General features: G+C 40.8%; 1 protein-coding gene across 1 annotated transcript; it reads right to left on the reverse strand.

Annotated features, from left to right (window-relative positions):
* Window positions 1–11,381: 11,381 nt before the first annotated feature.
* On the reverse strand, window positions 11,382–21,446 carry LIN7C (lin-7 homolog C, crumbs cell polarity complex component). The gene is made up of 5 exons (XM_072864808.1): window positions 21,380–21,446; window positions 15,907–16,025; window positions 14,709–14,780; window positions 14,147–14,356; window positions 11,382–11,585 (listed from the first exon to the last, which is right to left on the reverse strand). The coding sequence occupies exons 1-5, from the start codon at window positions 21,414–21,416 to the stop codon at window positions 11,430–11,432; spliced, it is 594 nt and encodes a 197-aa protein (XP_072720909.1). The 5' UTR covers window positions 21,417–21,446; the 3' UTR covers window positions 11,382–11,429.
* Window positions 21,447–21,806: the final 360 nt, after the last annotated feature.

The raw sequence follows: 21,806 nt of genomic DNA on the forward strand, positions 1-21,806 counted from the left end.
CGGGGCGTAATGTATTTTGCAGTCTGGCCTGGTGAATCTCTCCTCGCTCAGTTATCCCAAAAGCTGCCCCCGGAATCCAGTGAGCTGGGCTGTGAATAGAAAAGGGATGTAACACCATAAATACAAGAGAATAACACCGGACAGTTTATTCCAACACCTTCAGTAAATTGAATAGAGCAAAGCTAAAAGAGAGGACAGCCCAGAGAGTGGGGGGTTGTGTTGTTGTTTTTTTGTTTGGTTTGATTTTTTTTTTTTTTAGCCTAGAAGTGTCAGCTCCTCTGCTGTCTAGAGTTAGTTCTGGAGATTCTCCAGTACTATGTATTCCCTTTAAATAAAAGGGAGACCAGTTCCCACTGTAATGTAATAGCATTGTAACATAACTAGTTTTATCTTAGCACTCTAACCCAATGATCAGCTGAAAATAGGTAACTACACAGGAATGAAAAAGTGATTTAGGGCAAAATAACTAGTACGTAAGGTTAGCTTTTAGCCCAATATTCACGTCAATCTGTACTCCATCCAGAAACTGTTGTACTGAATGATGCTAAAACAGGCTTTAATTCCTATTGTGCATCTTATTCTAAAGGCAGTGTGCTGGTTTTGGCTGGGATAGAGTTAATTTTCTTCATAGGAGCTAGTATGAGGCTATGTTTTGGATTTGTGCTGGAAACAGTGTTGATAACACAGGGATGTTTTCATTATCGCTGAGCAGTGCTTACACAGAGTCAAGGCCTTTTCTGCTCCTCACCCCACCCCACCAGCGAGTGGGCTGGGGGTGCACAAGAAGCTGGGAGGGGACACAGCTGGGACAGCTGACCCCAGCTGACCAAAGGGATATCCCACACCGTAGGACACCATGCTCAGCATATAAAGCTGGGGGAAGAAGGAGGAAGGGGGGGACGTTTGGAGTGATGGCGTTTGTCTTCCCAAGTAACCATTAGGCGTGATGGAGCCCTGCTTTCCTGGAGATGGGTGAACACCTGCCTGCTGATGGGAAGGAGTGAATGAATTCCTTGCTTTGCTTGCGTGTGCGGCTTTTGCTGTACCTATTAAACTGTCTTTATCTCAACCCACGAGTTTTCTCTCTTTTACCCTTCCGATTTTCTCCCCCATCCTGCTGTGGGGGGGAGTGAGCGAGCGGCTGCGTGGGGCTTCGTTGCCAGCTGGGGTTAAACCACGACAGGCAGTATGATATTCCACTGTAAGTAGAGTACAGCACATCTTTGTCTTACTGTATGAAAGCAGGCGTAAGGCAGGAAGCATCGAGTACCTGTTCCTCAGGCACCTTCCCCTCCTCTCCGCTCCCACCCAACCTAGAGTAGCGATGGGCAGTCTGATCCCCCGGGCAGGATCCCAGCTTCTCCTGCTTTTGGATGAATCTCCCCCAAACTGCAGGCCTTTGGCAGAACCCCCGGATGGGCAGGCACCACGCACCTCTCCTCTCTGTCCGACCACTTGCCTCCTCCCTGATATGCTGGTTTAGATTTGAGCATCACTTGACTTTGTATGCACTTTGCGGTAATTCAATGGGTTTCCGAGTTACACTGAGCTAATGGACCCTCACTCACTTTAAAGAAATGGGAACGATCTGTGCTAAAATGCAGGTGGGTCCTAGTTTTAAAAGTTAATTTTCATTATATATATATATATAAAATTAAATTTCACTATATATATATAATGACATTTCACTAGAAAATATTCATTACAAGCACGGTGCGATCGAGATTTTCTACAGACTTTCTAGCATGAAATACTTTTTTAACATTAAGGCAAATCAAATGATAGCCAAAGTGCAATCAGCTCACGACCAGAAGGTTTATATACGACGAGCAAATGCTTCTCAGGGAACAGGTTACAAAGAAGTACATGTAATTCAGTGAAGACAGAGCCACTGGTACGAATAGCTGAACAGGGCACCGACCTGCAAGAACAAAGCCTAACAGCTGCAAGCCAAACCTACCCACTCACTCAGTTGCTGAAAAGGCAACGTGCATATCCACCGATACCTATTTTAACCGTTTTGGCATATTTCACGGTACGCGGCCAGCGGAGAAGGAGCGAGAAGAGCACTTGAGGTGAGAAAGCAGGCAGGGACAGGCAGGGGCCGAGGGGACAGGCAGGGGCCGGGAGGGGGGACAGGCAGGGGCCGCGGGGGGGGGACAGGCAGGGGCCGCGGGGGGGGGTCAGGCAGGGGCCGGGGGGGGGACAGGCAGGGGCCGCGGGGGGACAGGCAGGGGCCGCGGGGGGGGGACAGGCAGGGGCCGCGGGGGGGGGACAGGCAGGGGCCGGGGGCGATCCCCGGCGGCGGCTCTCCGGCAGCATCCAGCGGGGGCGAGCGCTCGCCCAGCCCGCCCCGGCGGCCGGGGCAGAGCTGCTGCCCTGCTGATACCCCCCTTCCCGAGGTGCTCGGTAGGAAACGACAAGAATTTTGGTTCTTGAAGTCACGCAGCTTATTTTTAACTTTTTTTTATAAGCCACTGAAGCGCTGACCAGTATAAAACTTAAGGTGAGACATTAAGGTTAAGACATTATACTAAGAATTAAAAAAACCTAAACAAAGCGGTGCTTTAAGGGTGAAATCTGCCTTCGCAGAGGACCAGCTTAGGGATTATGTAGCTTTAAATCCTACTTAAACCCTATTTTGAAGGATTACAGTGGAGCCCGAGTAATGTAAAGGAGTAAACTTAACTCCGATGATAAATTATTCCCAGAACATGCCCACGATCCTAAGCTGTTTAGCAAAATAATATTAAAGCTCCTGTGTTAGAGTGAATAAAATCCTTTTGTTTAAGTTCTTTATCAAAGAAAACTCGATTTGATACATTACCTATCATCACCACAGAATAACCCAAATGCTCTGGAAAAAGAAAATACACATGTTGAAACACATGGGATCTTATAAGGGAACAATTAATCATAATGCAATCATTTGGTAACGAACGATTTTCAGTGCAGTGCTAACAAATTATTTCTTTTTAAGTCATAGATATGAGAATATCCCTGATGAAGACCGAGGGGATACACTCCCCATAGGTTTTGAGTTGAATTTTCTATGAGTATGAAGTAACCCAATAGCATTCCCGGATGTAATGTATTGATTTAAATCATGTTGTGCACATGCCAGATCCCTTATTTTGGCACGTCCTCTGAAACGACTAGGTCTAGTCACTGCACGAGACTGATTTCTTCCTGTACGCGGAGTCTTGAAGATGAACAGAAGTGTTGGTTTGGTTTTGTTATAGCACGTGATTCCTCATCGCTATCTAACGCTTTGTCTGTATTGTTCTGTGTCTCTCACTCAAATGCTGCAGTGGAACAAACATTTTATTTTTATTCATATTTCGAAGCTGTATAAACCTTACGAATCTGTGGGTGCCTTAGTTTCTCTAGGACTGACTTTAGATCATCTTTTTGAAAAGCTCTTGTCGTTACAAGGCAACTGACTCAAGAGGCTTCGGCAGAGTCCTTATTACCAGAGCAACTGAGGAATCCCAGCCTTATTTTAAGTAGTTTGTATCTTGGGGGGAGGAAGGAAAGCAACTGCTAAGTAATTAAGATTTATCATCAAGTTGAGCTGTCAGATCGTAAGCTATCTTCAAATTTGGGGCGTAAGCATACACTAGTCATTTGGGGCCTATTTTATCCTATTTATCCTCCCTGCCTATTTTTTGTCCTTGTCTTTTTTGCTCACTGCTAAGTCATTTCCCCTGATTTCTGGCTGGCTGGCCATGCAGGGAGGTTCAAGTTCTGTTCTGTAGCATGAGGTTAATGCAAAAATGACTGCACCTGCAAAACGAACGGAAAAGCTGTGAATGCCAGAGCACTATTGTTCGCCCAGAGAACAGCCCTGCTTTTAACTGCGGAAGACGGGTTGTTACGGTTCTTCTGCCAGGTGGCACCCCTCGCCAAGCCAGGCTTAACCCAAAGCTTGCCTTCAGTATTTGCAGATGGGATGTATGCCGCAGAACAAAATCCAGACAAATAATTCCTTTAGAAGCCATGAGCGTTTCTCCACCATGGGGATCGGCTTGTTTGGAGGCAGCCAACTCATTTTTTGAAATATTTTTATGCCGACTTCTCTGTCATTAGATATTGAGAAGGGTATATAAAAGCTGAAACAAATTCTTCAAGTTCTGCAATCGCAACCAAGGCTAATGGTCACGGTATGTATTCCCACTGCAGAGGGGCTGGTGCTGATTCAAGAACTGACACACGCTAACACTGATGCTCTCCCAGGGGGCTGGGCACTTTTCAAAGATACTTTTGGTGGAGGGGAGCAAACATACCAGCCACTGATGAATCGCTACTTGGGACATATATCCACTGGCCACCATACCAAGAATGACCCAACAACACGATATTAATGCCTAGCATGCCAGACAGGCCACGGAAATTAATGTGAAAACTTTGGGGGACACCTAGGATGAAGCAACAAACCTATTTGGCAATGCTTAATAGATGACAGAAACTTCAAAGACACAGCCATCACTTTTCATAAGTAACTGCAATCCTTTATCATCATGATCTATTTTTTTTTTTACTTACCTAGTTGCATTCTGCGTGTCTAACTAGAATTACTCTTGCTATTTCATTTGAATATGTCCTCACATTTACCTGAAGCTGTTGCTGTACTTGGTTAAATCGCAGTGTGACTCACGTCTACCGCCAGCAGCAGCTCAGACAGACACGTTATACACATTTAATACTTTCACAAAACAGCAACACAAATACAGTTTCTTAGGCACTCCACATTTATCATGGAGATGACTGAAAAAAACCACGGCTACTGCAGGCTCTCGGCTTCAGTAAGATTATGGTCAGGAGCCTGCCAAAAAAATAGCGAGTTTTGATACGTATACCAGAGTAGGTATCTGCATCTCAAGTTGTCTGCTCATGCTGAGGGACAGGCTCACTTTTGTACTCCTCGGTGGAAAAAAAAAAAAAAAATTAAATTTGCCCCAAATGAAATCGCAGAGGAAAGTGCAAAAAGTCTTACTTCATTGTCTACTGTATTTTTTTTTTCCCCACTTCTCAGAAACACTTATCTTACAATACTAGCCACAAAACTTACAATTTCTTAGCAATAGATTGAGGCTCTCTGGAGCCAAACTATTTGTTCTGTGTTTGTACACTGCAAAATACAATGGGATCCCCATTCAAACCTGGGACTTGTAGGCGCTACTGCAATGCCGGTAATACAATAAATCACTAACTTTTGCCTTTTACTTACAGCTACTTGAAGTAGGTGAAAGGCCCGATGACTTATTTCCCTGCTGTTAGCCATCCAGGCTCCAACACAGATTAGATTTTATTCAGACAATGCTACTGTACTGCTCGGGCAGAGAAGCTGAGCTGCGATTAGATAAGAACCATGTACAGGTGGTTTTACTTACCTTTTGAGTACGCAACTCAAAAGCCTTGCACTGTTCGGGAGGATGACTTTTTGTTGGTGGTGGTGGGGTGGTTTTGGTTTTTTTCCCCTCTACAGATCTATTTTCTAGATAGCCAAGGAGAAATCAGAAAGAAACACGTAAGAATGTACATCAGTGCCTATAACAGATTATATGATGGAAAAAATGCAGTAACTTCATACAAAAACCTGGGTAACTTTTAGACAGACATGTTTGCCTCTATGCTATCAAATCAGATTAACCTGCCAGGAAAAAATACTGTTTTTAAGAAACTGGTGAAAAGGCGGGGTGTGTGTGGGGGGATTTACTTTAGAGGGAGAAAACAACTGTTCACATATCACTGTTTCTCAACAAGACACATCATTTCAGTGTAAGGTTTTATAAGACTGAACACAAATGCCCAGCAATATTGGAAAGTATCCATCTTACTCCAGCTTTTATATTAACAGAAGCCTGTCACTATAAGCAAGATTTATCAATACATCAAACTATACAATTAAACAGATACAAAGGGCATACAGGTATCGGAGGATTGTTCAGTTTGGAATTAATAGATCCAGTTTCCTAAGTCTTGCACTGTGTGACAAGGCTCCTTCATTTTTCTTTGAGGAGTGGGGAAGAAACGATTAGCATGTGTCCGAGCAAAAGACTTTATTTTAAACCTTTGAAGCCTTCGTTACCAATAAAATACCCAATTTACTTTAAAAAAAACAACAACAAACAAAACACACCAACAAAACAAAGGTGGGGGATGCAAAGAGTTTGTTTTACTTTCCAAGATTTTGTCACTCTAGACCTAAGATGGGTCTCTAAAACAAGAAATAGTAGCACATCAAAACTTCAAATTCAATACTAACTTAATTTTAAAAGGCTTCCCTGGAATTTTTGTTGCAGTTTTATTGGTTTTTTTACAATTACAACTAGCTACCAATTTTATTCTGAGGCACACCTCTGAATTTCAGCTGTCTCTTGTTGAATGTGCTGTCTTAGCCTCAGACCCTCCAGGCAAAGGACAACTTCCCTGTAAAAGTGAGCACTGCAACCCAGGCTTTTCTCAAAAACCAGCTTCTGATCAGGATTTTACAAGACAAAGGATCACAGAAACCCAGACTGCTCCATATCTTGGGCTTCCATATAATTCCAATCAGTTTGTCTACCTCCCACGGTCTCACCCTTTCCTTGCACCAAAGCAATTCCTTTGCTTTTTGAGCTCACCTACGTCAACGGAAACAGACTCAAAAAACCTGACACACAATTCATTGGTTTCTGCTAGCTCGCTGAGCTGAAGTGGCTCCGTACATGGCCAAAACCCAGCAAATGCCAGCACACGCAAGTACTCATAATTGAGGACAGAAGAGTGACAGGAGTGCCAAGTTTCATCAGTGTATGTCAATATGTAGGCAGCCTCAGATACAGTTTTGCTTTTCCAATTACCATTTCTGGGTTTAAATTAAGACGAAAACACTTTTTTGCATCCAGCATCAGCCTCCAGAAGGAATGATCAGAAGAGAGGAAAATAATTTTGCAGTAAAACACTGAAGTTGCTTCTTTTACTTAGGCTAAGCTTAAGTTTGGTTCTGCTCAGTCCATGCACGTTTAAGGTGGGATACTAGCTTGGACAAAATACTTTTCCAGCTTGTTTGGATATTGACTGCTAGATCACAGTTGAAATCAGAAGTCAGAAATAAAGTATGTTCCACCAACTTTTTCAGTTGTTTTAAAATCAGTTAAGCCTGTAATTGCAATGAAAAACATGAGGTAGATAAACTACTCATTTTTTAAGTTACGAGATTACATTAACTGCAGTCAGTCCTTGGTTCAGTGTTATAAGCCTTATGTTGAAATTCACAGTTGATAAGCCTGAACCATATTTAGCAGAATAGAGATAGCCACTGCGTAAGCCAGATGATGGAAATGATTTGATTTTAAAATAAAATTGAAAATGTGTTTATTTCCAGTTCATGTGTTATCAGTCCTCTACATGAAATAAAAATATTAATATAAATATTTTTGCATACATTTTCAATTTGCAGTCCAGCCTACCTGCATTAAAAAAAAAAAGTCTTTCTACATTCAGAACTGAAGCATTTTCTCCTACCTTTATCTTGGTTCATAACTCCAGGCACATTTTTCTGAGAAGCTGACAACCTTACAAGGTCTTTAAACAAGGAATTACAGAAATTCAACATCTTATTACTTGAGATATTTGCTTCAAACAATTAAAAGATAATATCTGTCTCAGAATAATACGCATCATGTAAGTTTATGCAGCTGAGACCCAGGAGGTCTCAAAAGTGCAGGAGGTCCAAGGTATTATAGATACTTTACAGCATTCTAATTTTCTTCTCCAACAAATCCCAAAACGTTGGGGTAGAAAAGATCTGTAAGTAATCAGGAGAACAAAATAATAACAGATTTAAAGTTTTTCTCTTCAGACGCCCACACACATGCAGGGTGTTTATGTTATGCCCTAGAGATTATAAACACCCAATTACAGCAGCCTGAAAACAGTACTCAAAATGGAAAGTCAGAAGAAAAAATGCACAAACACAACACACATGAAATTTAACTTTTATTTTTCTGTTGATAAAACCCAGAGATCCTTCACAGCAGCAATCGATGCAGAAGTTATCTGCAGAAATGACACCTCTTCTTAACCTCTTTGCATACCCAAGTATGCCAAGTGTGTAGGGACTGCATATTATTAACACAGTACAGGCACTGCTCAGTAGTAACAGAGATCAAGTTTCTTGGCATATCTTAATCCATCTTTTCCTTAATATTACAGGGTTTTCATAGTATTAAAGATGAACTGTTAATAAGTTGTCTGTTTATTGGATTTTTGTTGTTGTTGTAATTTTAAAACTTTTTATTAAATTCTACACATACAATTTATATGCCCAGATACACCTCCCCACCTTTTGTACTAGTTGACAAGCTGTATCCAAATGCTACAATTCAGAATGAAAATGCTACTGCATTTAGCAGCTCTAGCTGCACTAGAGTAAATATTTCCGTAGAGTAACAAAACACACCTCTTTGTTCAGTAACACAAGGGATACAGGTTTTAAAATGCACATTTCTATCTTGTATCCATACCTTTCTTTAATATATATATATTTATATATAGCTCTAAAACAAATCTCTAGTATTTTACAATTAAATTAAAACACATCCACAATTGGTCTAACTAGTGATTTTGGTCTCAATACTTTAAACATTAGTTGTTCCATAAAAATATACAGTTCAACAACATGGTTGTATCAGTAACATGAGGCCTCTTGAAAGAGGCCTATGACAGATATCAACCATGCAATTCAGTGCTCAATGTCATCTAACTGATAAATATTTATACTGCATTTTCAAACTATCAGTATCTTTAAAATCCAAATTTCTCTTTGCAGGCTTACCATGCTTACAAACATGCAGAAAGCAATCACATTTCTCACTTGCCTGTAGCAATCACATTTTTTTTCTTTCCAATAGATCAACTGACAAAGCACAAACTTCATGCTGTCATTTTTAGATTGCTAATCTTTTCCTTTCTTTCACATACTGAATTATTTCACAATGGATCACACTGCTCCATGTGAAGACTAGGGATTAGCCACATAGTAAGAACTGCACTTTTCAGTTTAAGCCTCTAAGAATCAAATTACTAACAGTCAATTAGGATGCGCTCGTAGCTGCCATACAAGTGAACAGACACCCAGCAGACAATCAAGTTAATTCTAGATATATACCAAAAGGTGAAGCTTAAAAAAAAAACCAAAAACAACAACCCCCCCCCCCCAACCCTAAACTACACAAGTACAGCCTCAAACCTGGTAGATTCCAAGTGGACCTCTGTCCTGTAGAAGTTTCTTCAAAGCAGCACACCAAAACCGTGCCACCATCAACCATGCTTGGGATATTAATCACTTATACCTGGAGATTTCCTCATTATCACCACAGCACCATTCCACAAGAAGTTTTATAGCAATGGTGATGTCGTGCTTCTGTAGTACAAATAAGAACCCTGCAAGTCAGAAGCAGTCAGTAATAAAACCCCAGACGAGTTCACATGTCAGGGTAACCTGGCATATAAGCCTCAGAACATTTACTCTTACAAATGTAATCATCAATAATTTAGGTACTAACTATTCCAAGACCAATACAGTCAGTCTCTAGATAAGACTACAACAGAACATACTAAAAAACACAAGAGGTATGACAGGTCAGATGAATATTTCTTTTAAACAGCAGAAAGTCAGGGAAACATCTGGAATTCTTTTGCACTGCATTAACATAATCTTTTCTTTCTGAATATAAAAATACATCTAGAGAGTCAATCCAGAACTGCATACACAATCACATTTTCCCCCTTACTGCTTTAAAATCTGTACAAAATAATATAAATTACAGGAATGATTGTTGCAAATTTGTAAATATCAGCTATTACAAAATCATTATGTGAGAACAGCAACTGTAAATTATTTACAGGTGAGGTAATACAATTTCCAGAGTAACGAATTACAATTTAGCTAAAGTGTAAAAATAATGTACTCACCAAAACATTACAAAATCTGGTATCATTATCAGCTACACAGTAGATCGTGATTAGGTTTTGTAGTTGATATACAACATATTCTTAAGAAAAGTGCCAAAATACTGCTACATAAGAATCTTTTTTCCAAAATCATTCAGCAAAAAAAGCTGCAGATTCTATGTTAAGTAATGCCAAAAGAAAACAGGAAAAAAGGGATGCCAATTATAGAAATATGTCTTATTAAATGCCTTTGAAAAATCTGTAAATCCACTTTCATGATTAAAGGTCTAACATGAAAGAGACCTATTAAAAAAATCAATAGAAATATCAACATATATGCTTTTTCAGGGTATCTTAGGCCATTTTAAAAATACACATTCCTCTTAAGGTGTAAAACACATGGAGATTGAAAACATTCTAAAAATGGCTGAACTGCCAAGAGTTGTGGTGATCAGTGGCACAAAGTCCTACTGGATGCCAGTCACTACTGATGCACCCCAGGGGTCTGTACCGGGGTCCATGCTGTTTAACATTTTCATTAATAACATGGGTGACGGGACAGAGTACACTCTCCGCGAGCCATTCAGAGGGACCTCAGCAGGCTGCAGAAACGGGCAAACAGGAGGCTCATAAAGTTCAGCAAAGGAAAGTGCGAAGTCCTACACCTGGGGAGGAATAACCCCATGCACCAGCACAGGCTGGGGGGCTGACCAGCTGCAAAGCAGCCTCGCAGAGAACCATACCAAGCTGACCGTGAGCCGCTGATGTACCCTTGCGACAAAGGAGCCCAGCAGCCTCCTGATCTGCATTAGGAAGAGCATTGCCAGCAAGTTGAGGGAGGCGATTCTTCCCCTCTGCTCAGCCCTGGTGAGACACAGCTCAAGTGCTGGGTCCAGTTTTGGGCTCCCCAGTTCAATACAGACGGGGGGCATACAAGAGCGAGTCCAGTGAAGGGCTGCAAAGGTGATTATGTGATTGGAGCATCTGACAGTCAAGGAGAGGCTGAGAGAACTGGGATTGTCTAGCCCAGAGAAGAGAAGGCTCAGGGGTGATCTTACCAATGTGTGTAAATGCCTGATAGGGCATGAAGAGAGCCAGACTCTTCTCAGTAGCATCCAGTGACTGGACAAGAGGCAATGGGCACAAATGGAAATATAGGAAACTGTTTAAACATAAGAACAGACCTTCGTAACGTGAGTGAGATCAAAACACTAGAACAGGTTGCTCAGAGATCTTCTGGAGTCTCCACCTTTGGAGATGCTCAAAAACCCAGCTTGTCACAGTCCTGAGCAACCTGCTCTAGCTAACCCTCCTCTGAGCAGGGGGGTTGGACTAGATGATCTGCAGGAGTCCCTCCAAGCTCAGTCATTCTGTGATTCTATGAAAAGGACACTGTCTTTTGTAGCCCAGGCATTGGATCAACTGAGTCACAAAGCAAACTATAAAATGTAAATGGAATATATTTTCTCTTGAAGTTATTGCATACAATGTTAATTTTGCTGCCTGCGTTTTGCCGATCTCATTTTTTCAAATCTTGACTCCATTTCTTCCAGGACCTTTGGCGTGTATCGCACAACTAATTTAACCTTTCCTTGAGCTGCCTTCAGCAGTTCTACTGCTTTTTCATGGTGTTCACCTTCGACACTCTGCAAAGCATAAACCATTAAGTACAATATTAATAAAGACACACATTGGAAACAGATTTTTTTTTCATTTTTTGTACAACTTCTATACAATCAAACATTGAAGATTTCTAGTTCGAAGACTGCACAAGGACAACGTCACCCAAGTTCAGGATTTATTCTTCAGCAAATCAATAAGAGGTGATGATAAATATACTAATTAGTATTAACAAAAGAGTAGTGCAAAACTTTTGGTTAGGTTTATACTGAACAATTAAATTCTGCATTTACATACAGTAAGTGAAATAAGGATAACATTAGGCAATTATGAAATTACACTTAAAAATCAACAACTTCAGGAGGACACTTAAAATTCAAGATTGTTTATCTTCTTTCAGCATGCATTTTATATTCAGTAGTCATCCTCAACTTGCCTAATAAGTTGCCACAGACAACTGCAAGATAGCTGCCTTCCTGATGCTATCCTGTGTTACAACAAGGCAAAACAGTGCATACTGGGCACCTGCAACAGAGCAGCTAACATGCAGTGTGTTGCTTATCTTAGTGCTCCACATGTCTCTCAGTAAATGCAAGGTATTCAAGTTAATCTCCTCTAAACTGGTTAAGAAGAGCCTAACCCAACTCAGTAAGAACAGAATAAAAATACTTTCCTAAAACAACTCTCAGAATTTATTAGGGTTATATTAATCTAATTACAAATTTTAAGCAACAATTCTTAACAACTGCATCCAAATACACATTCCTGGACAGCATACATTTTATCAGCAAAACTTATTTCTCCCAAACTTATTAAACACAATGATGGGACTACCCCAAGCCTACCTCCCACTGGCGCTATTAGAAGCTAGAAGGCAGGTGATGTACCTGTTGATTGGAGGGTTTCCCCGTTACTATAAAGTTACTTACAGAAAGAAAGACAACAGTTAAAAAAACCCAAGTTATTTCTCTTCTATCAGACTTACACAACACATATATTTGAATGTTTTCATTTCTGTTATTCAAGTGCATGTGTAGGCTGTTCTGTTTAAAACTGCTAATAAAAGGTTTGTAAAGTTTATATTTAATTACATCAAAATACCTAAAATTCTGGAGTACACTCAAAATCTCCCAGCTGAAAAAAAATAAACTTGTTTTAAGGCACAGTCACTGCAGTCTTGGCAGTGGCAAATTTTTTTTTTAAGTATTACACTAGAAATTACAATTACAGGAAAATGCCTGTCGTGTATTAAGATGACAGGATTCCATCTGTAAACATCAGAAGAAGATTCTTCTTCTGAGACCACATTAGCATTCTCAACAGTATTTTATGCACTCACTCACTGTAGTCTTACAATGGCTATATGTATTTATACATGTGCATGCACACACATGCAGTCATTGTTAGCTGTACCAACTGTCTGATGGTCAGGTTCAGTTGGAGGTGGAGTGGTGGTTTTATTTTCTTTAAGAGGGTCTGTGGGTGAGGAAGGCCTCATCTGAAGACAGTTCTACACCTGTTCCTCAACGCTTCAAAATAAGAGGAAGGCTAGGCCAAGGGCAGTTGCATCACTAGGGCCATGATTTCTCTTACATCTCCTGAAAAAGACAGTTGGACTCCCAGGTAACAGTCAGAAGCCAAGCATGTCAGAGATCTGTGCTAGCAGGGACTTCCCAGAGTACAGACACCCAGTAAGTCTCTCCTCCTTTCATGTGTCAAAAAACCCCACTCGGATTAAAGAGCACAGGATTCAGTTCGACCCTCAGTCTTAAAATAAAATTGGGTTTCTAGATGTAATTACGAGAACATTAAGTTTAAGCTAGCATACAGCTTCTCTAAGTAAAATCAAGAGTTTGAGAGATATTTACATGCATTTGACTAGCAGCTGCCTTAAGTCAAAGCCTGTCCATAGCCTCCTCTTTCCAGTCACCCTGTGTTTTGCTTTTTGTATTGTAACTCTTCAGAAGAGGATACTTATTAAAAATAAATATCTACAACAGCACTTTAGACATGTACCCCTTAAAATATGCTAGAAAGCCTCCGTTTTTGAAACTCAGTATACTTAAGTGGAAGGAAAAAAAAAAATACCACACAACTGAAGATAACACCACCTTGTAGTTCCATCTTATTACAGCTTTCTTTATGCAGTAGCATTTTTATTGGGATAATGAGAATCTGATCAGTCTAACGCAACATAGCGTAATTTACTACTTACCTTAGAAGGTGCAGAAAACTATATTAATTAAAATCTGCATCATGAAACTGGGATGAAAGAGGAAGTCATAATGGCAGTTTAATACTATTTCACAAAACAGTACTTTGACTAGATTTATACAACCCCTCAGAATCTGAAATACTGACATAAATAGCACAGTTCCCAGTTGAGATAGATAACCAAAGTATTACCCTAGAGCTCTCAATGCACACAACTCTACAGAAACCTAAGCAAGTTGTTTTTGCAAGGACAAAAAGAAATGACTTCGCCAAGATTAAGAGACGACATGGAGCTTGTGCCATGTACATTCTCTGTATGCCCCCAAGTGGAAACAAGTAGTTACTGCTACATAAAGTGAAAACCAATTCCTACCACTCCGTTTACAGAAAGCAGCTGGTCTCCACGTTTCAGGCCTCCATGTCTATCAGCTATACCGCCAGGGATAATTCGAGAGATATAGATTGGAGAATTTTGTTCTTTGCCTCCCATAATGTTGAATCCAAGACCTTCTTCCGTTTTGGGTAGTTCAACCACTCTGGGATGGGAATGACCTTCACTAGCAGCAAATGCAGCTACAGTGGCCTGTAGGAAATAAGATTTTCCTATTTATAAGAAATTAAATATAGACCCCTTAGCTAGACACAGTGCGCAGGCTGAAAAAGTATTTTTATCCCAAAGTACTTAAATATTAAGACAAATTAGATTAATTCCCTAGATACCAACATTAGCATGAAAAATTTAGAACTCCAAGAATAAAATTAAAACAGAAGAAACTTAAAAATAACAGGTCTTTTGTTATACCTTTTAATAACCTGTTAAGCTTATCCATTTTATCAGACAACTAGATAACATCCTTCTGAATTTTAAATAATCTTCTTCTGCTTCTAGAGTAACAAACTACTGTATTTTACACAAGTTATAGTTTGGCTTTTACCTTTGCTGTTGCATTAGCTCGAACTTCTGGGCTACTGCTGATATCCACAGTTTCGTATACGTGTTCATATACCTTTAGAGACAAAACAGTCTAAGTATGGGGAAAACACAGATTTTTCTGCTTAGATAATACAACAAAATATCAGATACAACTTAAAAATGTGTAAATGAAAAAGTACACACCTCTAACAAGACATTACTCTCTGATTCACTACAAGGTGTCAAGTGACAATCTACCATATTATGAAGAAACAACTCTCTCAGCAGCTTTATTGCTCACTTAATCCATGCATATCTAGGTCTCAAGCCAAATCTTCCCTCCTTCCACAGCACTCAGACCTCACCATTAATTTGGAAGTACTTATGGCTAATCTAACACACCTGACTGGAGATATGGATGACTACCTTCTCATTTGATTCAAGCTGGAACTCTTCAATAAGGATGCATGCAAAATCACTTAAGGACAGCTCTTCAAAGCTCTCCCAACAATCCAGCCCGTATTTTCCTTCAACTGATGCAACTGACTGAGTATCTTATGAAAAAAACAGTATCGAAAACACAGAGGCAGTAAGAATACTAATGCTAAGGAAGTGCTTACACTGAGAGCTAACCCACATCCTCACATCTACCTGCCAATCATTGGGACTTGCTAAGCAATAAAACACACTGTCCTCAATAGGATGAAAACATTAAGATGACACCTGTATCTACAAACAGATAATTTAAATAATTCCAGGTGTTATCATCACTGGCAGCACCAACAGCAATAGCAGGGCATATTCAATCGCTTAAAAATCTCTGAAACAGTATCTGGAATGAAGATGAGGTGGTGCAAGGCTCCACCTCAATGTGATGCACAAGGTGACATGGATTTGGCTTAAAAGAAACAGAGGCAATTTGTATTTTGTCCGTTCTTACATTCCAAGAGAATAACAGCCTGTGAGCTGCCAGTAAGAACAGACTCTCAAAATAACCTCTAAAAAGTTATTTGCTACTGAGCCATTATTTAATACACCTATGCTATCCCAAATTATCTTCTTTTGAACTTTTAAAAATAAGTCTTGTTCTGTTAAACTCTGTAAATCAAATTCAGCTTTTAGAAATAACAAAATCAGATTACTGCACTGAACACAAAAAGGAAAAAGCATAACATACTGGTTTTTAAGTCAAGGTAACTGCTTGCATCAAGTTAACTTACCTCCCTTACAGCATTACAGAATTCACTTTGAAGGACCCTTTGCAAAGCCTGTAGCTTTTGTGGTGGCACTTCTCCACTTCTCTGTAATTTTTCCAGCAACTCAATTGCCCTGCAGATGTCTACAGAAAAATAAAGCACTTGTAATGAGGAATGCCTGAGGAAATTCAAGGGGGTTTTTTGTTTGGTTTGGTTTTTTTGTTATAAGTTAAGTTAATGGAGCAGTCTCTGTGTGTGTGCACTTGTATACACCTTAAAACTACGTATTAGCTTCATTTCTCCCATAAGACTTCTGTATCTACAAAATGTTACAATAAAACACCGTATTTTCCCACCATTTTTAAGTCAACGACAGCAATCCAACCCTGTAATATATCTGGAGGTATCACTGCCATATGTATATTTTAAAGACAATCTGGTTTCTCCTTGAAGTTTAAATCAGGCTGAAATATTTCATTGATGTATACACTATCAACATTCCATATGCATAACTTCATACTTTATGTACTGCACGCATAACATTTTGTTAAAACCAGCTAGAATATTGTCAGATATGCTAACATTCCTTTTATATTAAAAAAAAAGTTCAACAAGCATACACGCAACGCTTTCCCTATAACAGGGCTGAGAACTATCTGGCCTATTTTTTTTTCCCCAAAGTGCCCAGAAAAACAGCCAAACTCCTTTTGATATTCTCAGTTTAGAGAGAATATCTCTGTAGTCTAGAATCCTCAACCCCAAACAGTTCCTAGAAATTTGTTCCTAAGAATTCACGTTGTCCATATTCTCATAAATGCAGATGCTGCTTTGTGAAACTGAACTCCCTGTGAAGGATTTGATTCCGGACCAGTACAACTCAAGATGGGCATCAAACATTATGTGACATGCCCCCGGCACCTCTACAAGAGTAGAATACATTAATATCCCTCACTTGTATTTCCGAAGTGTTACATTAGTGATGATTCTGAATCACCCAAGTCCTTGTACAGAAGTAGAACAGTCTCTCAGAAAAGCAGATAGAAAGGATTAACTTCATTATCACAAAGGCAAAGCAGCAGTGATTAATCTACTGTACAAATAAGGCACAGATTATTTTAGAAAAGGATGAAGTTCGGGACACTGCTATATCCCAAACATATTATTTCCTTTTTTCAGTAATTAACCTTTAGGCAATCATTTTTCATGTGACTGCACATCTACTCAATGGCATCACGTCAGCACAGAAGACATGCAAGAGCCACAAACTTCTCCTAAAGGCCAAGTGTAAGAAGAGAGAATTTATGTAACAGGATGAAAAAACAGTGGGGTGTATGCTCTGAAACTGGCAACAGACAACCCACAGTTATGTTCCGTCTGGTTTCGTAAATTATCAGTCAGACACATCTTACAGACTGCTACACTGATATCAGGTGGTGCAGTCAATTAAATAAGGTATGACTTAACCTCACAGACTGGTCATCCACTAGCACAGTTAAAGCTGTGTCTGTATCACGGACTGGAAACAAACCCTTCATGGAAGAACATCCAAGTATTATCACTACAGCCACAAGACACAAATTATTTCAGACGAGAGTTAAGGTTTCTACATGCCATGAGAACCTGGCATTTTTTGGCAAGCATTTTCAAGCTTTACAATCATCAGGTATCTAAAGCAAAGAAACACCAAAACCTAAACTTTAGCTATTACTAATCCCAAGTCTACAGAGAACTCATTTCACACAGGCATGCATATTTGCTATTTGTACAACAATTACAAAATGAAAAAAACGCTCCTAAAGCTTTTAATTTCCTAACACACATTTTGTAGTTTATTTAACATACAAAATGTTTGATGAAATTGAAGAGATTCTAGATGTGATTGTTTATTAATCTTTCAATCTTTTAATGATGCAAAATCACCAACATTCTTAGTAATCTTTGTGTTCAGCAACAGCAGTACAAATTATCTTAATTTCATGAAGTCTTGCACTGAACAGCTTGAAGTAGAATGATCAAAAAATGGCAATAGCAGCACTTCCAATCCTGCAACACTCCATATATTCATGAAAAAAGTCTAGTAAGTATGTAAATTACAATACAGCTATCATTTAAATACTTGCAGATGTTTGCAGACAAATGATTATTTCATGCACATAAAAAGTACAGTTCTACACAGCCGTTCTCGAGTCTGTGGTCCATGAACCTTGTTAAGCTGTAAGGTGCATGAATGTGTAATCTAACAGTTTGATTAGGATACTGCAAGAAATTTTAAAGGGTGACAGCAATCTACTGATCCAAAGAGTAGCTGCGGAAATCAAGACTCCAGAACTTCATTTGCTAATTTCTCCCCTTTTTTGACCTCCATGTTTCATCAATAAACTAGATATATTTCCTACCTGGATCTCCTAAGAGCCGAAATGTTTAACTACATAGCATTTTATACCCTAAGGTAAAATTGGCTAGTTTGGGAACCAGCTGCGTCTTTCATAAAGCATAGACTAAGAGCACAAAATCAGCTCGTCAAAAAGTGACAGGGATACAATGAACTGGATTCCTTTTAGATGAAACTAAAGCAGAAGATGCACTTTAATAAAAAAGGGCTTTCAGATCAAAGGACCAAGCTTGCTGCTGTAAAGTAAAAACACAAAGCAGACAAACACAGCATGAAAGCTGAGTCCTCAGCACTCTACAGATCTTTTATCACACTGCACCTCTTGCTCAGGTAGATACAGGCAACAGATCCCATGACCAGGCCGCTTTTTCCCCCAACAGCTGTTTTGCTTTACCCTGTTGACAAGACCCCATTATACCAGTCCGAAAGTGAAATGAACATAACTTTCTCATACTGAGCTGCATTAGGCACTATTAGTCAAAAGCTGAAGGTGCAATCTCTCCCAGCAACACTGCTCTAGAAAGGAACTAGTTTGGCTGGGAGCAGGTGGCAAAACACACCTTCTTACAACTGTGCCCGGAGAAGAAAAGATTGTTGACTGCTCTGCTGATGTAGTTTGCTTCCTCCTGGACTACTGCTCGGGGTACGATCAGCTGAAAGCTGTCTTCCTTGCAATATTAACACTATAGTTCAGCCAACTGTTCAGAACCAGAGACTGAAATGAACACTACATAACTGTTTCCATGATGGATTTCAACAAGGAACGATGTAGAAATAACTCCAGAGGTAGGTGATTAACAAAACCATAAAACTCGTTGTAAAATGGAATCCAGACATAATTTAAAAAAATATTTTCTTTTAACCTTTTCATCCTTTTTGAATCAGTTGCCTGTTCCTCACAAATCATTTTTTGTGATCACAGGATACTAGATTGAAGTTCTGGAAAAAAGATACATTTAAACTAAACAAATGTGGAAAAAAAAGCCAGCAAGATGCCACCACTCCCAAGCATATGTGTGAACAAAACACAGAAAGAGGAAAAATGCAGCATCCTCATAGATACTCCTGATTAACCACCTCCGCTGCTTATGTTCAAATAGTCTGGATTCTTAAGGTGTATGTAGAGTTATCACACATCACCACCAAACCATAAAAACAACTTTGAAATGTTAAATGTTTTTTCATCCCTGCACTCCAGTGAATTTGGGTGGTGGTGTTTGCAATACAGCTTAGAGAAGAGAACAGACGGGGAGAATTTTCAATTGCCCTGATGGTAAGCATATGGTAACCATTTAAAATCAGCTAATTTTCTACACTATTCTCTCTTTTCTTATGCTATATGCCAAAAACATTAGTGATGTTCACTTTCAAGCTGATGATTCATCATCAGGTTATCTGCAGTCAATCCCATACAATTAACAGAGGTTATTTATTTCTGTAAATAAAGCTCTTTCTTTTGTAGGTCCATTATACTGTGCTCCCTTTTCCTTTTTTTCTTAAAAAGACCAATATGCCAGAAGACTAAATAGCTCCTTTGTTCCACTGATCCCTAAGTAACTCTGCAGATTTGTTTGTTTTCATGGATAGAGCATAGTGGCAGGGTAATGAGGTGGAGGAGGATGCTGCCTGAGGTTGAACTCAGCAGACCTACCAAGAGCAAGTAATCCACTGCCAAAGCAGCTGCCCTAATTAACAAGCTTTGGAGAGGGAGGGTAGATGAGCTGCAGAGTGGGAAGCAAAGTTCTTACGTAAGTCACTATTTACATGCATTACAAGTGCTTCACTTGTGGAACGGGAAAGAGGGTTAGGCAAACAGAAAAACCGAATTCTGTGGAATTCTGTGGTCAGATCTAAGCATGCGGTAGGTAACACGTGATAGTACCAAACACAATAAAGTAGGTATATACAGTGGGTTATACATCTACAAAAAAGCATCTAGCACTGTGACCAAAGGTGGTGGTCCCAATGGGAATGGCAGTGGGAAAACAGTCAGTTCATCCAATCACCTACACTCCACTTAATTACTTTCATTTTCAAGAACAGGATTTCTCATTCTCAGTATTCTTTTCCTATTTAAATTCCATTTTCCCATCCCTATTTTCCTAAATACACACTAATAAACCAATCACATATATTGTTATACAAGTATGTGTTCACTGAGCTACTGTGGACCTTGCACAGTTCTGAAGAACCACCCTGAAGGAAGTTTATCACTGTTTCTTAAAAGTCCTGGATAAAAAGACACAAAGGTACCACAGAAAAAATACACAACTAGGTTTTGTATTTTATCTGTTTCCCTACTAATTCTGTTTACACAATGCGCAGTACTAACAATACAAATTAAGACTACAGACTGGAAAAACGTGATGAAAACATAAATGTGAGAGGGTAACAGAGTTGAGCAGAACCATGAACAAGTGTAGAGGGACTCCCGCATGTGTCAGTTGCCTTCTATAAAAAGAAGTAAATTATTATTGCTAAGACACCACCTAACAGATTGAACTTGAAGCTAAGAATTCAGCTGCGTTCAAGAGTAAGTCTTCCCAGGAGAGAAACAAACAAGGAGTTAGCAGGTTGAGTTGGGCACTGGCAGAAGTGTTGACATGAGCGAAGGCGCAGCAGACACATCTACAGAAGGTCTGGGGAGAGTGCATCCATGGAAACCCAGCCACGAGCTGAAAGGCGAGAAAAATCTTCGGGGCTGCACAAAGAAAAGCCGAAGAAGCAAGTCCCACCAACACACTGAAAGAATCAGGAGCGACGGGAAACATTTTCAAAGCAGCTACGGCACGGCTGCTCTTCGCCTGTCTCCGGGAGAGAGGGGCCGCTCGGTGCCCTGCGGCGGGCCGGAGCGGGCAGTACCGCCATGGCTGCCCGCTCTCCCCTGCTCCGCGGCACGGCGGTGCGCCGCTCCCTGAGGCCTCAGGCCGGGGGAGGGGGGGAGGATGGACGGGGAAGACCCTCCCGGGGGCTCGGGCCAGACCCCCGGAAACGCGCCCCAGGGCCGGGCCCGGGCAGCGGGTGGACCAGCAGCTCCACCGGCCCAGCTCGCCCGCGGCAGAAAGCGGCCAGGAGCGCCCGTCCCTCGGCCGGAGCTGCGCTCACCTCGCTCCAGCCGCACCGGCTCGCCCAGCGCCGCCATCTTCTCCTCGCTGCGGCCCGCACGGGAAGTGACGCAGCGGTGCCGGCAGGGCCGGGGGGGGGCGGGGGCGGGGCTGGCGCCGGCGCCGGGAGCGGCCGACATGGCGGCCCTCGGCGGGGAAGGGGCTTCGGTCACGGTAGCAGCCTGCGGGTTGCTTGTGAGTGGCGTGGGAGCCATTGCAACGTTCACCTCGGATGCGCAAAGGCGCATGGACAGCGCAGACCAGCAGCGGGTGCCTGCAGAGGCTGGCAGCTGCCTGCCTGCCCGTCAGTGCAATAGGACATGGTTCCTCTTGGCCGTGTGTTTCCCAGATGCCAGCCAAAATTATGGCAAGTCCACTAGAAAATGCCCTCTTCTTTATTTTTTTTTCCACCCCTTAACGTTACCGAG

The sequence above is a fragment of the Ciconia boyciana genome, chromosome 6 (genome assembly GCF_034638445.1).
Source record: "Ciconia boyciana chromosome 6, ASM3463844v1, whole genome shotgun sequence".
Taxonomy (NCBI): Eukaryota; Metazoa; Chordata; class Aves; order Ciconiiformes; family Ciconiidae; genus Ciconia; species Ciconia boyciana.

What these genes read in the sequence shown, in the direction of transcription:
- LIN7C (XM_072864808.1), bottom strand. Translation starts at nt 21,416, where the DNA reads ATGGCGGCGCTGGGCGAGCCGGTGCGGCTGGAGCGAG. An exon ending in GCCGGTGCGGCTGGAGCGAG is followed by an intron (nt 16,026 to 21,379) that starts GTGAGCGCAGCT and finishes ATTTTTCTGTAG; the next exon opens with ACATCTGCAGGGCAATTGAG. An exon ending in TGCTTTCTGTAAACGGAGTG is followed by an intron (nt 11,586 to 14,146) that starts GTAGGAATTGGT and finishes TATGCTTTGCAG; the next exon opens with AGTGTCGAAGGTGAACACCA.